This window comes from Pipra filicauda, unplaced genomic scaffold (assembly GCF_003945595.2).
Source record: "Pipra filicauda isolate LSUMZ 115617 unplaced genomic scaffold, ASM394559v2 scaffold66_size7647185_pilon, whole genome shotgun sequence".
NCBI lineage: Eukaryota > Metazoa > Chordata > Aves > Passeriformes > Pipridae > Pipra > Pipra filicauda.
Genome location: NW_024104831.1, coordinates 1,896,751 through 1,920,573, shown reverse-complemented (window position 1 = coordinate 1,920,573; position 23,823 = coordinate 1,896,751). Strand labels below are relative to the sequence as shown.

At 38.4% G+C, this 23,823-nt stretch overlaps 1 protein-coding gene across 5 annotated transcripts in view; it reads right to left on the bottom strand.

Annotated features, from left to right (window-relative positions):
- Positions 1 to 6,492: 6,492 nt before the first annotated feature.
- Positions 6,493 to 23,823, bottom strand: part of CRPPA (CDP-L-ribitol pyrophosphorylase A) — a 113,513-nt gene continuing 96,182 nt past the window's right edge. For 4 of the 5 annotated variants that reach the window (XM_039388644.1, XM_027723240.2, XM_039388645.1 and 1 more), the window contains one exon: positions 6,493 to 9,096. In XM_039388644.1, coding sequence (XP_039244578.1) covers positions 8,992 to 9,096 — 105 coding nt within the window. In that variant the 3' untranslated portion in view covers positions 6,493 to 8,991. The remainder of the gene's footprint in view (positions 9,097 to 23,823) is intronic. The other variant, XR_005566235.1, reaches the window with a different exon arrangement.

The following is a 23,823-nucleotide window of genomic DNA, read 5'->3' as shown; positions in this document are numbered from 1 at the left end:
ACCCGTTTTTATAACTGTTTTGAGTAGGATGAATTGCTCCAGATGATTCTATACATAAATATGATCAGCACTCTCTGAAAGTGATGCTAAAAAGTTACATGTAACGATGAGACTCACTGTTGCTTTAAAGCAGTTTATACGGTCATCTGTACATAACTTCTACCTGAGAGCAAACATGCATGAAAATCAGTTTAATCAGTTTAATCAGTTTAATCTCAGTGGAGATGGATGCATGCACGTAGTGCAACCTAGCGTGCACCAGCAAAGATCTCATACAGGAGGGCACCTCTGTTTACTTCTGTGCTCTCAGCTCTTGCTATATAAGAGGTACTGCTGTGAAAGTACAGGATCATCTGCCTTAACCCAATGCTTGGTAATGTGAGTGTATAATAAAAGTCACGACCTACCCTACAGGGAGCCCCCAAAAATTCCCATAGTATTTACTGTTCTACAGTTTTCAATAACCCTACATTCCGTGACCAGGAAAAACACACTTTGACTGCACAGACACAAAACAGAGTTTTAACTGCAGAGGGCATGAAAGAGCTACTGAAGGGCACAGTGTTTTACTTACAAGGCAATATTACCTGCAGCATAATTTTCTACAAGTTTGATTTCTTCCACACTGAATGTTTACAGTATCACATCTTAGTCATGAAATATCCTCTGAGGACCATCTGATTGCTTTTTTGGGGAAAAATACAAGCCTAATAAAGAATATAAATTATCAGATTCATTCTAAAGGATATGATAATCATGGATTAGAAATCATTCTCTTATCTTCGCTAAATCTAATGGATGTCACTTTTTACTGAGATTTTCTTTCCCATTTTACTTCACACTTAAAAACATTGGTTTTGTTTTTTTTTAATTTGCATACAAGATTGTTAATGCAGGATGAGCTGACATTTTATCTGTTTCCCACTTAATGCCACTTTTAAAAACCCCCAGACATTCATTAATGCTCATCAAGTCACTGACCACATCCACCACAGTGCAGTGCAGCTATTTTCTAAATTTTTTCTGATGCTTCTAAGACTTTAATCAAATTTGGCTTAAGACTCAAAAAAAAAAAAAAAAGCACAGAGATTTTCACTAAAGTACAAAACAGCATTCAAAAAAGCACTTGAAGATTCATAATTCGAACACAGAATTGTCCAGAACTTGCCCATTTCAGCTGTAATTTAGGGTTTCCAGAAATCTGAAACAAATCTCAGTCAAGTACGTGTTTTGAGAGCAATGAAAAAGGTCTGAAAAAACCACTACCAAGAATCCAGCCTGAGGCAGGTACATGTTGGCAGGAGCTGTCCCAGATGATAACAAATGTTTTGCCGTCTTCCACCCACACAACCTGATAGCATGAATCCCCATTTTTCCATTAACTCACAAGCTAAGGGTGTTTTTCAGTCTCCTCTTGAAGGTAGTTCCATCTTTGTTATTCACATTGTAGACCTTGGGGCTTATGGGGGCCAGTGGCTGCAGAGCCCACACCATGCTGAGTGTTTTTTCAGCTCATCTCAACACCTCACGTTATCACTGCTGGGAATCAGCAAAGATGGAAAGGGAAATATTGGCCCTTCCTCTACCATCAGCAGGGTTTATCGATAGTTAACTTGGGGAAGATTTTGGATAAAATAGTGATGAACACCAGCAGAGGGTGCATTGCTGCCACTGTAATGCCCGTCCTTACACTGTAAGTAACCATAAGTAACCATGCTGTGGTGCAGCAAAGCTTTGGACAAATCCTGCACATTCCACAGCTCTGTGGAGCTGCCTACACAAGGGTGCACAATCAAAAGCAGGATTAAAGACCAAAGTCGGTGAAGCCAGTTGCTTTAAAAGAAGAAGCAGAAAAAAAACCCCAACAAAACAACTAAGGAGATGTAATGTGCCTTTTGTGCTGTGCACTCAAGGCATTTTGCAGCTTTTCTTGAATATCCATCATAAAAGTACTTCTTTGATCTGCTGTAAGCAGCCACTCCCAAGAAGGAGCGAGAGACACCTCGTTTCCTTCCTTCCTTTTCTTATCCTGACCTACCAGTCTGGAATGCAGTTCACCTCTGAGCATTTTCAGATGTATCATTTTCGGAGAGGTTTGCATGTCACAACACACAACCAGGGCTTACTTCACTGCTCACAAATTCTGTACGTGACAGCCAAAGAGAGGAGCCACGTGCAGTGTCTGGCCATCCTGTGCTTCACCTACGTATGCACCCTTGTCCGCAGAAGGGGAATAACAGAGTTAGAATAACAAATATTCATCTTGCCCTCAACATATGCAGGACCTGAGACTGCAAAGTTACAAAACTAGTGCCCTATGGTACAACTGAGTGTCAGTTTACGCTAATCTATGATTCTGTTGCTGCAGCCCTACATGCCTCCAGCACATCCCTTTGCAGCAGGAATCGCGAAGTACCTCCTCCCCCAAAGACATCCCACCTGGTGCCTGGTGAAAGCTAATCACTTTTTGTAGGGTTAGTTTCCAGCCAGATAACAGGTTTTCAGCTTCCTCAACTGAATTGCTACACAGCAGCACAGCCCTCAATGTACAGGAGAGAGGGACAAAACACAGTGTCATGAGATCAAGGCTTCTTCTAATCGTGCACAAAATCATCCTTTTAGGCTTACTGTGCTGTCACTGGATTCACAGTGAGTATTTAAAGAGATTTTAAATTCCAAACTGCCCTTCAGAAGTGCCCCTATAACCCCAAGTACCATAGGCCAGTGGGTGCTTAAGCTGGAGTCACAACTAAATTCCAAGACATAGTTGGCATTAATCAAGACCATAACGTTGCCCCACCAAATGGCAAGAGAGTTGAGCACAGCATAAATACACACTTAAAACTGCAGCACAATAAAAATAATGATGATAATAATAATAATAAAACCCCAGCATAACCAGTATGGTTATGTGTGGGTTAGCTGAAGATGGCTGGAGGGAGGAGATGCCATGCATTCCTGAATGCACTGCAAGGAACTTTCAGTCCCACTGACTTCAGTAGAGCTTCAATGAGGCTGTGTCTCTGCTGTGGAAAGGAACTGCTTAACACAGCATCGTGGGGTTCCTTGTTTTTTGTCTCTGAGCAACTCCTGGCAAAGCCACTGGTTAGTAATTGAAAACATACTTTTCCCACTTGCCAGGACTACAAGCTGTACCTGGATTGGCTTCTCTTCTTTCACTTTTTGTTGTTGCTGCCACTGATGGATTTGCAAATCTGGCTTCTTGACTAGGTGCTGACTTTACAAACCCAAGTTTGGCTACTGAAGTGGGGGAAGGGGGAGCCTGACCTTGGAGCAGATTATTTCCCCTTCAGTGGGATGGCTCTGCCTGCAGCTTGACGCCAGATAATAAGTGGCATTCAGTGTCAGCCCAGCAGCTGCCATGCAGGAGGTCTGTCCCTTCAGGCAGCTGCTGCTCATCTCCCGGCAGCTGGCAGCGGAAGTGACATCTGTTTTTGGTCCCAGCTGTGAGCAGCGCGGAGGTGCCAGAGCCCAAACGCCTCAGTTCTCGATCCAGGAGCGAGGAAGGGTTTCTGATGCCAGACCACGGCCTGGCTTGTGGACTGAAGGGAGCGGAGAATCGTCTCCTTCAACGATGGTGGGCTGGGAGGAATGGAAAAAGAGTGACAAATACAGAAAGAAAGAATAAGCAACAGAAGGGGGGGAAAGGATGAGAGAAGGGTGCAGGAAGACAGGAATGGCTGAAATGAAAAGAAAATGTGAAATCTGAAGTGTCCAGTCTGAGGAACAGAAACAAAAGAAAGGAGGCAGAGTAATGCAAAAGAAGGAGATGAAGAAGTAGCAACAAACAACTAACCAAGGGATATGATCATCGAAAATGGCTGCTGAACAGGAAAATGCCTTATTGAGCTGCCAGCTCAAGTGCTACTGAATCTGGAAGGCATTCCTGCCTGCAGCCCTTAGCCTATTGTGCCATTCAAGGGGTCCCCTCTGCAAGTTTTGCCATCTGGAGGAGCTCTGGTATATTCTCTCTTGACTCCTTGCTTCTCCATGTTATTTAAATTCATATCACTTTTTCCTTGTCCAAGTCCCTTACCCATTTATCTTTGTAACTGTGTTATAATTCAGTGTTGTGGCATTTTAACTGAATTATAATTTTAGTTTCTGAGACAGGAATAGGTGCAGGAGGAAGGACAAGATCCATTTCAATCTAAAGACTGAAAAGTATACTTAAATTAACCTTGGAATAAATAAAATAAGAAATGTCACTTTGCTCCCCAGGTTTGTGTATGCAAGGCAAGGAACTATATTCTGCCATAAATGTATTTTCACAGTTGGGCCTGTTTCCTCAGCACAGGTGCTGCAATTGTGTTTTTTAGATCTCACAACTAATTGAGTATTCCTGTAAGAAATAATGAAGGAAAATGTATATTTAAAAGGAGCTTTACAGCCCTGTCAATCAAAATCAATTTACACTGGGAAAAAATGCAATGCCAGTGACCGCTTCTTTCCCTTGCTGCTTGCCAGAAGCACAAGACAAACTGAATTGTGGTAAACAACCAGGGGAATGGGCCAAGGGAGATGGATGTCATAAAAAATTACCAGTCTGAAGTTGAAAGTGCAGGCATTTGGGCCACAAAGATTTGAACCCATTTTCATACTTTACCTTGATATCTCATTGTAGGCACCCAGAGCAGGGCATCAGTCACGGAACTGGGTGCCATCACAAATTATTCAAAATCAGGTGCGGTGCTAAAGACTGGATTGATTGAGTTGGGCAGGAATATTGAAAGCAGTTTTTTAAGTCTCTTGGAATTCAGCTCTTCAAGACTGGCCTTAAATATAACTGTAGTTATAGCTGAACTTCTTTTCATGTTATAATTACATATTTCTAGAACATAAAAATAATATATAAATTTATACCTTAAAATTTCATAAGAGATTTTACCAATGCGAGCCCTTGAAGATATTGTTCTTTTTAGAAGCCTCAGCAGCTCTCCCTGTTTCAGTGAGAATTAGTTGGGATTTTAATAAGTGATTTTTGAAACAAACAGGAGGAAAGTCCTCTGAATACCATTCTATCATTACCTATACAAGGAGAAGAATTGACCATCTACTAAACTATGCATCTGAATTAATCAATCTAATAACTAAATACTGGATTTTCTCCAGTCAGACAGGAATAAGATTAGTGTGTCTGGCATCTAGACCAGAGAGAATAATCAGCAATCTTAAAAACCATGAGGTTGAGGCAGTACTAATACTCTGAAGGGCTCAGTTTGTCCCATAACACACAGTTGTTACAATTACCAGTCATCAGAGCAGTCACACTGATCCAGGACAAAGGTAACTCTGGCCACAGCCTCTGGCACCTAAAGGAACACTGTTAATATGAGCCTATTCCTGAGCCCCAAAACCTTCCTCGACAAGAATGAAGGGAAGCATCCATTGTCTGCACATCTTGGTGGACGCTTTATAACATGAACCAGAATTTTTCAGATCAAAGTTATGGACGAAGAGAAAGGAGATAGAAAATAAAAAGCTTTTGCATGTCTGGAAGTGAATGTGCTCTTCTTCATACATAAAACCCAAGCAAAAAGCAGTGAGCAGTAGCAAGTGTCCTAGACATGGAGAATAGAGCAAACAAAGTATGTCTCTTCCCTGGTGGAGTAACCTACAGACAGGAAAACTTGCTGTATCCTCAGAAAGTCCCAAGTAGTAATCGGAAACCTTACATGTCTTTGGAAACTTCTCTTTGGGTGACATCTACAACAGCACTGTGGCAATGATGAGACTTTGATGTCACATAGAAATACAAATTTGAATGCACCAAAAGCTTCACAGCATCCAGAAACACTTTTTGTTCTGCAGCCTACGTTAATTATCAAGATGAGCTAAAAGCTTCATTGTGGTATTTTAAAGTCAACTAAAGTTGACTCTACTATGCCACTGATTGCAATAGGGTAACATTTCACTTTGTTTCTCTTTGCTTTTTGGTTTGGTTTTGGGGTGTTGGGTGTTTTTTGTTTTTAATTTCATCATATTCTATCCTTTTCATTCTTTCAGCCATTTTTAGAGGACCATCAAACCATTTTTTTTTCAAGCTAGACCGCCTGAAAAGCTAAAGAAAGACTGTAAGTAGGAATTCTTCTGCTTGACTTCTAAGACAAAAAAAGTAATTTACATTTCAGATTTTCCATGAAGTAGGTTAGTTTCAGTATACAAATCTAATTTACTCGACTTGGCAGTTACAAAAAGCATTTCTAGGGCCATATTCTGCATTCTCTTTTCTAATGAACACTACCCAAGGAATACTAATTAGAGTGCTTAAGGAGTAAGGTAAGCAAGGCTGGCAGAGTCTGAGCTTTTATTTATACTCTGTTATCTCTGTCCAAATGTTCAAAGCAATATGGGTGGTGACTGATTCACTAGTTAAATTCAAAACAGCATGTTTGTACAAAAGGCTGCCAAGTTTCTCATGTATACTGCTATTTGTGAGAAGCTATGCACAGACAAAAAACAATCAAACAGTTTCTTAATTTCATTTTATATTTTTATTCCCATTGTAAGTACTAACAATCACCCAAAAGACCATTTCAATTTGGTTTGGATACACAATAGCATTAATCACAGTCCAGTTTCTCTTTGTTTTTTGGTTTTTTACTGCAGTTCTAGTATTTCATGATCTGTTTTAGTAGTTCTGTTGTTGGTGTATTTGCTTCCAGCAAAATAGATTTTTCAGTGGTTGTAGATTATTTGAAAAGATTGTTAAAGATTAAAAAATCCATAATGCAATGATTAACAGTACATTAGCAATTAATCTTATCTTCCTTTTAAGATTAGTACTAAGTATATTTGATGACCCTACATTTACTTTTTGTTGTGCGTTCTCTGTTTTCTTTTCAAAATAAGTCCATAAACAACTATATTTTTTCATTACAGCAATTCATTGCAGTATCATTTTTAATTGGATGGAAATCCTTTTAGGAGAATGTAAGTAAAACCACCTTAAAAAATAAAAGGTTCTGTTTAAGCAAATGATGTTACACACAAACCAGCGTTAAGGTAATATCATGATGTAAATTAGAGTGGCTAGAAAACATTATGGATGTTCTAAATTCACTTGCTTATTAATTGGGGAAAACACATCACATTGTATTTTAGTCTTCAAGCAAAAAAGAATCACAAAATACGCTCGAAGAGACATCTTTCATCATGTCTTTTAAAAGCCTGTGAAACGAATTCTTTCATCAAATTTATTAATATAAAAGCAAATTCAGAAAACTTATTTGTGAGAGCTGTCCTGTTAAATTATGAATACCAGTAATAAATTCTTTAGTTCTTCATTTATTTGCATACTCTGCATATGAACAGACATGAATGAACAAAATATGCCTATTGTATAGCCATACAAAAAGCTAATATGAATGTTTATGTTATACAATGACAGAAAGGACAAATTATTAATCAAAGTAGAGAGGAGAAAGAAGCAAAGAAAAAAGCAGATGATGTACAAGAACTTTGTTAGCTGTCTTTGCATGACTTCTGTGTGGAAGAAAATGTCTGCTTTGGATACAGAATCCTCAGCTAAAAACTCTTTATTTTATTATACAGTGAAGGAAGTTTTGGGATCAAGATCAGCTTCTAAAAGGGATTTAAACTAGCATTATAGATAGTCATGTCAAGGGAAAGAGGAAGGGAAACAAGTGCAGAGCATGAGAGGGTGTGGAACATGGTGGGAGTAAGGGGAGGAATGCTGTTTTTAGAGGGAAACTTGCTGAACTGACAGTGCTCTCACTCAGGACAGATTGAATCAGGGACTCACTGAACACTTCTTGTGGGAATACTGCTCCAAGACTGCATTCTAGTCACAGCAGGTAAGCAAGACACTAACCTAGCCCCTTCACAAATTGCAAGAGAGATGGAATTCCTGAGTCTGCTGCATAGGGAGGGACAGATGTTTTCAGGGACTCTTCTTGTATTGCTCTTAATGGTTGTGACACTTGGAGATACTCCACATAATAATCATTCACCATTTCATCTTCCTGTCCCAATTGTGCACACTTGACTATCCATGGAGCATATATTTGAATTCATAAGGCCTAGTCTCTTGACTACTATTTAATACAAACATATGTTAATCAGCAAGAGACGAAAATCGTATTTTCACAGCTGAGTTAAAAGAACCTTCCTATTTCTCCATGACCTATAGATCGGGTAGTGAAACATTTTTTTCGGTCCTAACCCTTTTCTCACCCTTTAAGCATTCATACACACATACATGCATATACATACACAGATGTGCAAAAACAGAGTATTTGCACTACAGTAACTCAGTGGTGCTACAGGAGCTAGTTCTGAATGATGGCACGTGGGCACTGGAAGAAGCGTAGCACCAAAAGGCTACAGCCAGAGCATACTGCATATGGAAAACTGGGGTTTAGCACCTTGTTATCCCCATGCATGTCTTTTCTTTGATTTGAGGTTACCTTCATTTCACAGAGGATGGGGACCTGACCCTTCCCACACTTCTTGCAATATGTGTTTCTTTTAATGTCAGGAAGGCTACACTCTGTAATGAACTCTGCATTCACTGATAGGTATTAAAGCAACAATTTTTAAATAATTTCATATAAAGTAGATAAGCTGTGCTTTAGGATTAATTTATCTTAAATAAAATTTAAGTCATGCAGTCCTAGAGTACAACCACACACATGTTTAAAGACAATTCTGCATGAATGTTTTGGTGTCCTGTGTGCACCTTTTTAAATGATCAGTACCTTAAAAAACATTTCAGTATCATTCCTCACAGTATGTACCCAGTGTATCTCAGAATTATTTGTATTTCCTATTACACTTTATACATAATATCAGACTTCCATTTTAAGTATCAAAAATATGCTGTTAAAGGACCTTAATAGTAAATGGCATAAATCCATAGTTTTAATTAAAGAGTAAAATGACTTAAGACCTTTGGTGAATAGATGATGAAAAACAAAGGTTTCCAAAAGCTACACATGATTTATGGTCTTATGCTACCAACAGCTGGCCAATCAGCTCCGGGTTTCTGTCCTTTATTAATGCCATGATAAGAGCAGCAGCAGAATTTACTGTCTCCTGAAGAAGTGAAGGGTCCTGGAAAAAAAAAAAAAGGGGGAGAGCAGGGAAAACAATATGTTTACAAAAGTAGGAAAAGTAAATATTTAAAATCAATTTTCACATATGTCAAATTACCATATGATTGTTGAAACAAATAAAACCATTTATTTGTACTTATTAGAAGAACTTCTAAAACTTTTATTTTAAGGAAGCACAATTTCATAGTAATAACCATTTTCTCCAATCTCCATGATGCAAAACTACTAGAATTAATGCCATCTATCCAGAGACCACTTGCTTCCTAACTGATTTTTAAAATCTAAAAGGCAGTAAAAATGCTGGGTTTGAAAACATGGAAAAAATGGCAGATTTAATTGAGTATCTTAGTTAAAGACCTGCAACTGTAAGCACTTACTGAATCCCATCTGTAATCTACAAACTTATTAACGCAAAGGTAATTAAGCACTGGGACTTCACTGGTTTAAGTTGATCTCTGTATGAGGTAACTTCAAAAACTAGTCTGGTTTTGATAGGCAAGTATAGAAACCAATACAGGAAACAGTAATAAACTGAGACATTGATTCTGTGCTTCTAACTGAGCACTCCAGCTCACATTTGAAAGAGTCTTTTGTCTAATCACCAAGTAGTTTTAGTTGTATTGGATATAAAAGGTTGGCCTCTTCCTACCACTAACATTTCCATTTGCACACTGGGAAAATAGCAATAGGTGTAGCCAGGCACAGAGACATCCCTGGAGAGAGAAATAGGAGGGAACAATTTCTGTGAAGCAACAGAGGAAAAGAAAGGTCTATAAAACTCTAGGTTAGGGAGAACCTAGAATTTATGAATACAGAAGGGGAGCTACAAAGAGAAATCAAGAGCTGTGCTCCATAGCCATGATGGAGAAAATTGGATGCAATAGGCTTTGCCAGTAAGGACTGGTATACAGTGGAACAGACAGATCAAGGAAACTCATCATGAGGGTCCTGAGTATGAGAATGTAAAATGGGGTGCAGATACAGCTTCCTGCCCACGGTAGAAGGATGGAGCAGTTTGAATCTGTATCTTTTCCCCTCTTTTTTTATTCAGACACTGCATGAAGGAAGAATTTTCCAGAGAATGTTTAAGAAACTCAGATTAATGGAGAAAGAAGAAACTGTTTCCACAATTTGTACAGAAACGTAACATCCAAACCTGCTTTTTAAGGAATAGGAAAACTGCTGAAGGGACCTACCTATTCAGCTAGCACAGAGGGGAGCTGGAGATTAAGAAATTGAAGTGGAAGGAAAAACCAAAAGGGGAAGGGTGTCCCTGGAACACTCTCTATGTGGAAGCAGGTCCAAAGAAGAGCCACAAAAATCATAAGAGGGCTGGAGCACCTCTTCTATGAAGACAGGCTGAGAGAGTTGGGGTTGTTGCAGCTGGAGAAGAGAAGGCTCTGGAGGTGACCTCACTGCAGCTTTTCATTACTTAAAGGGGACCTACGAGAAAGATGGAATCAGATCTTTTAGTAGAGCCTGTAGCAACAGGACAAGGGGTAACGGTTTTAAATAAAAGAGGGTCAATTCAGACTAGATATAGAAAGTTTTTATGATGGGGTGGTGAAACACTGAAGCAGGTTTCCCAGAGAGGTGGTGGATGCCTCACTCCTTGAACATTCAAGGTTGGGTTGGACTGGGCTCTGAGCAATCTGATCTAGTTGAAGATGTCCTTGCTCACTGCAGCAGGACAGGAGTAGATAACTAACCTTTAAAGGACACTTCCAAACCAAACTATGATTCTATGTTAATACTTGTATTAACTTTGTGATTTATGTAAATTATAGGAAACATGCCAGAGAGGTAACCGGATAGAATCAAAAATAGCTAGTTTTTAACTGATTCTTTTACAATTCCTGAAAAAAAATTATGTTTGTATTCAACTAGCATTTTGTCCTAAAAATCATCAAATAAGTAAGCTGTTACAATTTGTAACTCTGCAAAAGATTACCCTCCACAAATTCATGTTATATATTCTAATAGGAAGTAAAATTATTTATTAGAGCTCTAAAAAATTGTGGTAGGATAAAAATGTTCACCACATCTATATATTGCAGTTCACTGAGTAGCACCTCCTATCAGTCAAGCAAGGAGTGCGGAATTGTACTTAGGTCCTGCTCCTTCAGGATCTTTTGTCATGGACTGAGGATTTGGTAGGACTTTTATTCCCTCATTTCCCATGGGTATAAACTGCTGTATAATGCACGAGGAGAGTGGAAGTCATGTGTTCACACCCACTCAGACAGCAAACACTGCAGTTGCTTTCAAAATCGAACAACACATTTCTTGCTATTCAGCAATGCCATATCTCTATGTGCCCCTCATAATATTTTGCTCAGTTTGTCTTGAGAAGCACTTCACAATTACAGACACTGTTTTCCAAATGGGCTTCCAGCCATATCTGAAGTTGGCTGGAGGTCTATTTTTTTTTTTTCCATTTCACAAGAAAGAAATAAAATACACCTGGCCAGGAATGCTCTTAATGTTTCTCCCAATAAATCTTTCCACATCCTCTGTTGGTTACTGGATTCAGTACACATTCCATTGTAGCAATAAATTATTTAAGTTTTTGAACATAAAAGGAAGGAAGAGAAAGAAATTTAACTTTCACAGGAGAGACTGAATGTGACACCGTAAGATTCCTTTAGACTGAAAAAAGCCTTTTCTAAAGCCAAACCTAAGGCCTTAGTGCTAATTTTCATGTTCAGAAGGAAAGACGTGCAAAAAATTATGAGTAATATTTGTAACACAGGCAATGTGGCAGAGTAATGCACACAGAAACCTGCATGCAGAAGAGGTCTATAAAGCACCCTGAAATTGACTGCTGAATTGAAATTAGTTCAAAACCAGAAACACAAAAAGTAAGCAGCACAACTTAAAAACTTCAAATTTTACAATTACTTCAGTTCCAATAATCTGATTATTAATGCTCATATTATAACTCCTCAGGAAACCTATCGGCCCCTGTGCAGGATTGACCCTGTTAAGTGTGGGTTTTGGAAATAACCAGAAGCGTTTTTCTTTAGGGGGAAGAAAATTCTCATATTTAAGATAACAATTGTAATGGAAAATATATTCTTAATTCTTAGTACAGTTACAGTTGATGGTTTAATGACCTTGTGAAGCATGTACTGAGAATTTCAATGGGGAGATCCTTTAAAGTATTTAGCATAGGGGTTACTAATCTTAGATTTATGCTGTTGCTCCTTCCTGGTAACCCATTCTGATCTCAGGGTCACCCATTCATTGAAAAGTATCCAGCACTCAGGCCTACGAGCCAGCCTCTGAGTGCAGGAGAAATCAGTCCCACAGAGGTCAAGTACGTGCTTACTCTAACTTGCTTTACTCTCACAGCCACAGTTTTACTGGAAAGAGGTAGTAAATAACACAATGCACTGGACTCCTCCAGGAATTTCAAAATCATGGTATATCCTGTACCTTTCTGAGAATAAAAACTCGCATTCATGCTATGAATCGTTATTATAGTATCCAACAGTCATTGCCTGGGCATCATTTAAAACTTTTGTTGATCATTTCTAGTCATTACCACCTGTTAGGACTTTATTTCATTTTAGGCCATTACTGTGCCCATAAGTGGATATTTTCAATGTGCTGCCATGATACTTAGCTTTTTCTTAAGTACTTATATGTAATTTGGACACCAGCAGACTTTATAAAGAATATTGAAAAGAATTAAAATTACAAAATTCAACAATAACCTAGGAAAGGAAAAAAAACTTGTGGGTCTTTATTAATTTAAACAAACAAGCGAACACTTCAAATCTCCCAGCTACACCCTTAAAACACCCACGTTTTTGATACTGCCATGTTATTTCTGGCAACAGTGCCAATTACAGCTGATAATACCTACAGAGAGGCTTCTATACAGATGCCAGGGCAAAGTTAATCTACCACACCTAACTCCATTGCACAGGCCACCAATCTTCTTTTATACTCAATAGCATAGCACTAAATCTTTCAAAAATCTCATTATTAGTTGCAGGAAGTCAAATAATGAAGCAGAACCAGGTCTTCACATGCCTAATTGCCTGACGTGTTTGCATATATTGTAAGCACAGTAAAAACCAGGATGTCAGAACAGGACAATCAATGCAAAGTCCATGAGAGCTTTCGCACGTCACTGCCTACCCACTGCTCAGCGCCACAAACCCACGCAAAGAAGGTCCCTCAGCCAGTCCATGAGTACACATCCATGCATACTCTGGATGGATCAAACACAAATAGCTCTCTTCCTCATTAACGAAATCCTTAAAAAAGACCCTGACTTTTAAATAAAACTCGGAGGCAGTAATGACTTTAATGGATTAATAACTGAAGTTCCACATGATCCCCCCAAACCATTGTGATATTCACTGTCTATTCATTTCATCCAGTTGATTTAAATGATCCCCCTGTAAGAAGAAAAACCAAGCACCCCTAACATTTCTTGGCCATTAATAAATAGAATTTTTTATTGTTTGAACAGATTATTAACTACATTTATAAGCTAAAACCAAAATTTTTACCACTTTATATTTATGTACTTTGGAAAAGAAAGTACTCAGAAACACCGCCAACATTATAAACCATAAATCCACATAACAGCACTTTGATTCTAAAATAAAATATCCACTTTGTCTATTATTAAACAGTAAAAATATTCCAACTTAACCATATTGTGTGATGGCTGTACCTCAGAATTTATTTGATGTAGCGTTCTGTCTGTAGGGGTTCTCTGGTCTGCAGACTAAGACTGGGAATGGATGCAGGAACAGAGTTAAAGCTGTCTTTGGAATATGCAATCTGATATTTTACAAATGTGCATTTATTTAAGAAACTGTGAGGATATCTGAATATTTACTGACATTCCCCTAACTATTCATTTTCTCGCTTCAATCTGTTTAGGATTTATTTTTTTCCCAGCTGGAACTTCACATACATGCACTTCAATTTACATATGTACTAGTTCAGTTTAAGAAGAGCTTGAAAAACACACCTACCCTTTTTAGGTCAAAAAAAAAAAAAAAAAAAAAGAAAGCCTCTGCAGCTATTACCTCTGTCTTGTCCTGCATCCTGCCAAAGGAATAAAACTGCTATGTTCCATCATTTGCGCTCTGTTTTGCTGCAATATTATTTGACTTTCCATTTAATATTGTTTTTAAAAATTAATAGAATTGTAATGTTAGTCCTGATTAAATGGCTGACAGGAAACCCGAAAACAGAATTTAAAGATGCTGCTAAACTTAGGGAATATCAATATGAGTATGGTTACATTTGTACCAGGAATGGAAAGACGGCCAGGGCATGCGCCAGCATGCCAGCACGCTTCTGCCCTTGCTGTTCCATTGTAAGCTTGCTCCTTGGCACAGTTTTGGCTCCTGACAGCTAACATGTTTCCAGACAATGGCTGGGCATGGTTCAGGGGACAGCACAGGCCAGGGATTGCTCCCAAGGAACAGGCTGAATGAGGCCACCCTCTTTTGGGAAATGAGAACTTCGCCGTATGGAGACAAGGCATGCTGTGCCTTTTAACCCCAGGACAAGAGAACCATCCCTGGCCTGTTTTACTTACCAGTATGGATGTAGCCTAAGTATCACTGGGAAATGACAGCTGAGCCATTCACTCCCTACCCAAATGCATCAAGAATACACAGAACAACAGTCAAATAGTGCCCCCCAGAAAGAGGCACAAATCCCATGTAGCTAACACATAAGCACAGTCATTAAAAAAAAAAAAAATTAACTACCCTGTGGAGACCTTTCCCACCAAAACAGAGGAGAGAGAGATGAATCATACTGGAAGACAGCACTTGTGCTGTACTGCACATTCCTGCCACTTTATGCAAAAAGGCTGGAGCCAGCAGAAGGAACTCATGCCCACTGCTCCTTTTCACAGTGTGGGCATGGGTGTAACACCAGGTACACCATCAGGGCACGATGAGCAGAAGAGAAAAGCACTGAAATAGTCTCTGTTCTGGCAAGCATTTTGCAAAAGGCTATGTTGGCAGTACCAGAGGAGCTGCTGTTAATTTAAAACTACACGGAATGCTGCAGTTTATACTAAGGCTATACCAGGTCCCTCAAAAAGTTGCCTGATGTCACATACTGAGTGTTTTATTTGCACTTAAGAGAATCTGGGTAGATAATCTAGCCTCAGAAACTTCAATACTTGAAATTTTCTTCTTCAATTAATACTTTTCAATCAAACAATTGATCTGAAGAGAGTCTGAGGTTCTTCCACCACAGCAATCAGTTATCTAACATGGACTGTTGTTTAATCTCACCATGAGTAATTCACTGGTTGATTCATGAAGAAGCATTTTTTCCCACTCAAGATAAGTAGTGGCATGCATCTACATATTAAAGCAACCTCAATTTCTGTAATAGTACAAATTAATCTGAAGTCTCCTTTCTTCTTAAAATGCTTCCACATCACATTTTTTAATCCATGTGCCAAAGCATTTATTGGTAAGTGACATCTCATACATAATATCAATGTAGTAATTTATCTCAATAAGAAAATAGCTATGCAGATCATTCTAAAAGATAAGAAAACTATTTCTCTGAATATTTTTAGGTTTCCTTTCAAGTAATAGATAAGTAATTAAGGCAGCATCTGGGTTCAAAATTACTTGAGCAGGTTCATAAGTGAACCTCTGTATGCATAGCCATGCTTCCTTGCTGAACTAAGAAAATGCAATCAATTCTTTATTAGAAAATATAAATAATTTTGAAATCTAGATACTGAGGATGCAACAAGGATTGAGAAAGAAGATGAGTGGCACAAGAACCAACCTGTCACTGTGCTAATGTAGCCTAGCAGACCTCTTAATTAATGAACTCTGATAGATCTGAGTTAATTCCCTGCAGTTAAACAGTCATACATCCATGCTAATCAACCCAAACCTGGATAAACTGTGCCTAAATTCATGATACTGTAGTGTCTCTCTCTCTCCTATACTATTGATTGACCATACGTATAGTTTGTCCTAAGAATGGAGAGCCATCAACATTTAAAATGACTGTGTGGATACACCGAGATCAGACAAATATTTCAAATCTTCTCAAATCTGGGAGGATTCTATCTCTAGTGCTTTTGCTTTTATCTTTTCATCTATGATTCACAGATTTAAAACTGAAGGTAAACATTGCTCTTTTGTTAAAAAAACTCCAACAAAACAGCATGAACTAGCATACAAAAACTCAAATTTAAGATTTCTTTCCCTAGTATGAATAGAATAGACAGATTTACACTCAATCACCAGGTTTAAAACAGCTCCATTATCTACATGTTCTGCAGCATGTAGGTGACCAGGGTTCAGTTCCCTTCTCAGTATGAGGGGTTTAATCCATCCCCAGCTCATACTGTTTCTGGCCTGCGGTTAAAAAGCCTGTGGAAGAGTACTTATTCTACACACATTGCACTAAAACAGAAGGATGACGAGACTCCAGTCTAGATACTAGTGCAGACACCTCGCAGACATGAGCTTGGGGTCAATGTCTGCATCTTCTGCAGACCTAGACTTTATATTTCCTTGGTTTTGTCTTCTCCAAGTCTTTTTTTTTTTATCTTATAACAAACACTGTTAGCATGATCACACTGAATGATCAATAAAAATTCCTGGACCAAAACATTTCCCTGAAGAGTTTGTTATAAAGGACACTTTCAGCACATTCAATCATTGCAGCTTAAGCAAGAGTTTTCATTCAGCACCTACCACTATCTGATGGAAGTTCTTGGCAAGAGTGAGTGTGCCAGCAGTGATAGCACAATGGTTGTCAACCATCTTTCTAAGTTGCTCAAAAAGCTACCTAATGCTTGAGCTAGCAGCAAGTTCTGCCACCTGTATGGGTCTGATACAAAAATCCTGGCAGAAATCAGCCATTTAACAGATGTGCAAAAGTATATTATGAGGTTTCTTAGAGGTGGTCTCTTAGTACAGTATGTTACCAAATAAGTCTATAATATGAAGTGTACCCATGTTAATATATGTTAGTGTGCTACCTACAGGCACTATCAGGTATCACTCTGCTAACCTTGTAAAAAAGCACCAAAAGGGCTTTTAGGGATAAGGAAAAAATGTTTCTTACTATCAATATAGGAAAACTGAAATGCTGCTGAGGCACAGGAGGCTTGCTTTCTCTTCTGATAACTTGCATTACAAAGTGTTGAAAATCTAAGATTAGTCTGTAGTTGGCACTAATTGAAGTGGGAGTGGGATTTAAGCCTTCCATGAAGCAGCAGCGTGTAGAATCATGCAATTATAGAATATCCTGAGTTGGAAGGGACCCACTAGGATCATCAAAGTCCAACTCCCAGCCCTGTACAGAACAGCCCTAAGAATCACACCCTCTGCTTGAGAGCATTGTCCAAACACTTCTTGAACTCTGTCAGGCTTGGTGCTGTGACCACTTCCCTGGGGAGCTTGTTCCAATGCTCAACCATCCTCTGGGTGAAGAGCCTTTTCCTAATATCCAACCTAAACCTCCCCTGACACAGCTTCATACCATTCCCTTGGGTCCTGTCATTGGTCATCAGAGAGAAGAGATCAGTGCCTGCCCCACCACTTCCCTTCACGAGGAAGATGTAATAGCATTTCCCTCAGTATGTGTGCGTGGTGGATTCTCTGCTGCCTGTTCCACTGTGAGAGTCTATACTTTGATGGGCTGCAGCGTTAAGTTTTGCAGCTGGTCAGGAATACACAGCAGGTCTACCACACACACACATGCATAAAAAATGGGTTAAGCTGTGCTGGCCTCCCAAAAAACGTAACACTGCAATCATGCAAATCATTTACAGACTGTTGCAGTACACCAGGTACCGAGCAAAGATGGAGCAGCTACGGATCTGTATGAATGCGTTTGACACATGGGGCTAGCAGCAGAACAAAAGCAGTTCAGCACAGTTCACCTGGTTTTCTCCTATCACAAACTGAGAAATGGAGCACTTTCAAGCTCCATTTCAATCCATGACTGGTGTTTTAGTCCTAGTTGGCAGTAAAGTAAGGAACGTAAAAATCTGTATGAAGGGAAGACAGAGAGAAATGATGGGGGAGCAAATTAGAAGAAACCACAGAGTTAAAAGTTTAAGTACGTAACTATCTCAATCCTCAAAATACAAAAAGATACGCCATTGCTAAAGATCATGTGAAATTATATAAATGCGCTATCTGATAAGCAAACTGTGTCATATACTGTAGGTAAAATAAATAATTTAAAATATCTTCAAAGAACCATGTAGGACATTTCTACCCAGTGAGATCTGAGGTCATCACTGTAATCACAAAATTATTTAAAAAAATTATAAAAAAATTACAAAACCTACCTAATGGGCACAGAGAAAATAATATAGCACTTCTTCATATAAATTTCTAGCATGAGCAGAAAAGTACATATTTTATGGTACATTTAATACAGTTTATTTTGATATTAGAGGTTTTTCCTTTTCATATCATATTATATTGACAACAAAGGTTGGTTGTGGCACTTTTCAAGAAAAAAATGAACACAGCACTTCTCAAACATCTAAGCTGCTAACACGCAGTACAAGACATGAAATGCTTTAGCTATCACAAGTTACAGAACTTTGCATACAAATGTGCTGCACCAGTTTCATATAGCTTGTGACAGAGCTTGTGACTGTGACTATCAGTGGGTAACTTTTAATTAGTGACTGTAACAAAATGGTAAAGTCTTTGGAAAGAATGAGTGATGCATTTGAATCTCCTGGGGGATGCTAAAAACCAGTGCAGAGGAAATGTGAGCATTTTTTCCTTTCTTCCAGTCTGAAACACAGTTTTCTTCCCTCCTATATGTGCTAACATCTTATGGAATATTATGCATAAGGCATCCAGTTCTCCAAAATAAGAAGAGGCATGTGTCCATTTTAATGACACTGTTCAGTGTCATTGTTTTAATGACAATGTTCAGTCATTAAAATCTTCATTATACAACTCCTACAGACTATGAATAATCTGAAATACAAGCACACGGCTGCTGTAACTAATTGATTGGAAAGATTCCTCTTTATTACAAATAATTTATTTGATTGGAAAGATTCCTCTTTATTACAAATAATTTATTTGAGATGGTTCAGAGGAAAAACTCTATAGCCTACTAAAAAACAAAATTAAAACTTCTCTTTTGGGGAAAGAAGTAAACAAAACCCAAGAGATTCTGAGGGACAGAGTATGCGTACACATGTGCTAGGCTATTGTTCACATCCAGCCTTGTGGCTTCCAAACTTTTAAGATGATAATATCAGTTCAGTGGGGTAAAGGCCACATTCCAATCTTGGTTACAGAAATACAAACCGAAGTAATGACAGTATTATAAGCCTGGTTATTTTGCAGTTGCAAAGACTGAATTTCAATTTTAAACTCTGTATTTTGATACAGAAGATCTAATATGTAACTGGTTTTAAACTGCTCTCAAAATTTCAAAAGCAGCTTTAAAGTAACTCAAATGTGTTTCAGGCAGTGAGACACAGTGAGAGCAGTGGCTGTCCAGAAGCTCATTGTTAGGCATTTGATATCACAGATTTCCATACTCCTAATTGAATCTAGATAGGTGCATGCAAAGTGGACCTCAAGTTGTATCATCTCATCGTTCTGTGAGGAGGGACTGATTGCAGAATAAAACAAAAACTTAAACATGATTTTACACACTGAAACATGAAAACAGCCTTGAAGTACACCCTAAAATTTAAAATTGAATGTCCATCCTACAGTTTTCATCTCATTACTCAAATTCTACTTCTTTGACTGCATGCATCTGTGTGATGTTTAGGCATAGTTTATGCCCCATCTCTGACTTCTTTTCCTGTGTACAGCTGAGGGCCTACAGCCTACTGGAAGGTAAAAAATATAAATTCCTTAAAATTCAAGACTTTTCTGTAAAGCCAAGACAGTCTATTTAAACAAAAAAATAAAAAAGCTCCAGACTGATGAAGAAGTGTCCAGAAAAAAGTTGCAATTACATGAGGTGACATCTCTCCTTGGAGAGTAGGAGAAGAGTCAGCAGGGGTAAAAAAAGTTACAACAGAAGTTACTAATAAGGTTCATTCCCTTTGTCTCTCACACCAATATAACATTTTAATACATAAATTTTGCAGTAATTCAGATTGATCTTAACTTTCTTTTGCACGAATCATGGACTTTTTCCCTGCTCCAAAACAGTCTTCACACAGTTAATGTAATAAGCAGGAAAGGAACTTGCATTTCTTGCAAGCATGAATAATTCCATGGGCAAAGGAGCTCTAAGCACAGGTACACTCAAATATACTCAAATACATTCAAAACTGCTGGGAATGGAGGACCTGCATTTGTCTCCCTCTATTGTTTTCTTTCAGGCATGCTGCCTACACAGTGTTTACCTACTCACTTAAGAGTTGACAGTGTATCTTAGCAACACTCTAGGACATGAAATGAATGCCTATCCAGCATGTAGGAGGAAATAATAATAATTTCTAAAAATCTTGATCCAAACTCTCAATTTCTCTATTCTTTATTTCTTTGTCCTCCTTCATCCATAGCCTAAAGCCAGTGCAAACAGAGCATCTATCCTTGTTAAAGTTTTCAGCTAAGCAATGGTGGGAGCATACAAATTTTGAAAAATTAATCCTAGAGGAAAGATGAGTCTTAAAATCTAGTGTGAGCAGAGGTGGTGAGTTCAGAAAGTAGCCCCAAATAGTCTGCATCTAATCCAACAGATGGGGCAGAGAATTATCACAAAAACACACTAGGAAACCACTGTGGCAAAGAGCTCATTTTTCACTGAGTGGCCAAGAGGAATGGCAGGCACTGGACACACCATAATTTCCCATGGAAGTGTGGATGGCAGTAACACCATTTGCTCTCTACAGCTACCTGAAAAGAGGTTGCAGCAAGTGGGGGTCAGCCTCTTCTTCCAGGCAACTGGCGATAGGACAAGGGGAAATGGCCTCAAGTTGCACCAGGGGAGGTACAGGTTGGATATTAGGAAAACTTTCTTCACTGAAACAGTGGTTAAGCATTGGAACAGGCTACCCAGGGAAGTGGAGGATTCAGCCTCTCTGGAAGTGTTCAAAAACTGAGTAGACGTGTCGCTTTGTGACATGGTTTAGTGGGCATGGTGGTATTCTCTCAAAGGTTGGACTTGATGACCTTGAAAATCTTTTCCAATCTTAATGCTCATGCTGTGATGGCTGTTCTGAGTCTGACCTCCCACCTGATCATCCCTACACTGTTAAATCCAATGGAGGAATCTCTCCTGCCACTAGCTACTGATCAAACCGTGGCATAGCTGGAGGGCAAATAGCCAGTTTTAAAAGAATCCTTTGAGTATAAGCCCAGTGATAGGAAGGCAGAAGAGAGCATGTAACTTGCCTTGTAGCAAAATGAGAGTAAACAGATAAAGCAGTTAGTACCATTCCTCAGGGTTCACCAATAAATCCTTATCCTTAAACTCAAAACATATAATCTTTAAAGTTGTAAGGGGACAGATGTGCTTGCTTTTAGAATCTAGTTTTCTCTTAGGCTATGAGGGTCCAGCTACACCACAAAGATAGAGTTCACAGATGTTCTCTTAAATAAAATCAGGGTTTGCCAAGACAGGCTTCTCTTTCTTTCTGCCAACAAGTATTAGACCAAATCATATAACACAATAGCCTGTCTATATACAAACAAAGGCACTCAAAATAAAAATATATCCAAGTGATAAAGCTCTCGTAAAATAACATTTAAAAGTGCTCTTAGAAGAAAGGTTATTTTAAAGCTTTAAAGATAAATATTAGAGATAGAATAAAAAAAATATAAAGGAATGAGTCTTGCATTAGCAGATGGATTAATTGTACTCTATAATTAAGACATTTTATTAAAAATAAAGCAGGTGAAAGATTTTTTAACTATGAACACACCTATTTTTATGAGATTAGCATTCAGTGTTAAGCCTATTCTTCAGGTATGTTGTATCTGGAGTTGCATAACAGAAGAGTCTGTTTTACAGCCTTTAACACTTTCAATTAAGTTGTTAGCAAAGTTTCCTTTCAAAACATCCTAAAACCATCTTGTGCATACTTGCAACTTTAAATATGTCTATAGCTGGTTGCAAAGATAAGTTTGATTCTCCCTAGTACCTTCTTGTAATAGGCATTTGATTAAGAAACAACTTATGGCAGTTTCCAAGGGCATGACTAAACATGATGCGTAAGAGTTTAACACATCACTCACTCCTCAGTTTTAAATTTGGGTCATCCAAAGCTAATTGAAATCCGTGGGCTGAGAACAAGTGACCAGTGCTATTTCCATGGTCATGGATGGCACTAGTACTTTTCATAAGAAAGGGGACAGCCATTCTTCCAAAACAGTAAGGTAAAGAGGTGATATTAGTGTCTTATAGACTGTCTGCATATGAAATTGTTATGGTTTTCAGCTTTCCCTATAAAAGCTGAATATTCATCTAAATTGCTGATGAAAATATTTATAAGTGATACAAGAACCATGATATTGGATATTGATACTCGTATAATTCACTTGCAGAATCTCTAAGGTATTTTAAAATATGCTAATTGTGAACTATATTTAAAACAAATTCAAGAATAATTTAGACAGTTTAACAAAAATATTGACATTTTCTGAATACAACAGTCAAAAATGAAAGCAAACAGAACACTCAACCTTCAATCTTATAGCAAAAATTTGACAGCAGCTAACCATTAGAGATCTTGAACGTAAGATTGGAGAGGAATTTTAAACTGGTTTTAAAAAGTCAATATTTTTTTTTCTAGAAACTGTATTATAATAAGAACATTTATGTTTAAAGGAAATGAACTAGCTTAATTTTGTGGGGCTCAGGTCTTGATATTCAGAGCTACCAAGGAAATAACTCCCATGAAATGGTCAGTTACTCCAGTGAGAACACTGGATGGCAGAGATATGAATCCCAGCACCCACCATGTGAGCCCAGCTATCAGAGCCTGCAGAGTTGTTAAGTCACTGATTTGCTTGGCTAAAAAGAAAAGGAAGTTAGCTCTGTTTAAGATTTATCCACAATTAAAAATTAGTTCAGCTGCTCAGATAAGTTAGGTGTTAGTTAAGAACTCATCTGGTGCTTCAACTAGAAAGCACAACTTTTGCTCTTTCTCTGACTTTGACTCACTTTTTTTTTTCCTTCCAGCTTCAGTATTTGCTTCCAAGTTCACAGCTGCATTTAGAACTGCATGTATCTTTTTACATGGGCCCTGATTTCACATTGTTCATCTCCTCAGCCTGTATTGATTAGATGAATATGTGGTTTGGCTTTTCATGGGCATGTTTTAAAAGTTTCTTCTGGACAAAAGAAGTAATCTCAAACTCCATTTCCACTAATTCCTCTCTTGACTCAATATCTCTTTTGTCTTCAACAAACTGTATTCCCTTGTGCCTGCTCTTGGCCTCAGCTTTTACCCTGCATGCTCAAATTCCATAAATCTGCTGCCTATTCAGTCAGCAGAACTATGTCTGCAGCAGTACAGACGTGCCACAGCCTCGTCTCTTGACACTCCCAGTTGTCCTCAGTCACAATGTCCCCTTCACAATAACTACTGAGATTAACTTTCCATTATTTACTTGAACCTTACCTATTAAGAACTTTTGCATTAACTTTTACTGCTTAATACCCTCAAAGTGAGATTCCATTCTCCCAGTCAAACAAATCCAAAAGCTACACGTTCCCTTCAAGGTCCATTAACAAAACACAGGCTTTCTTG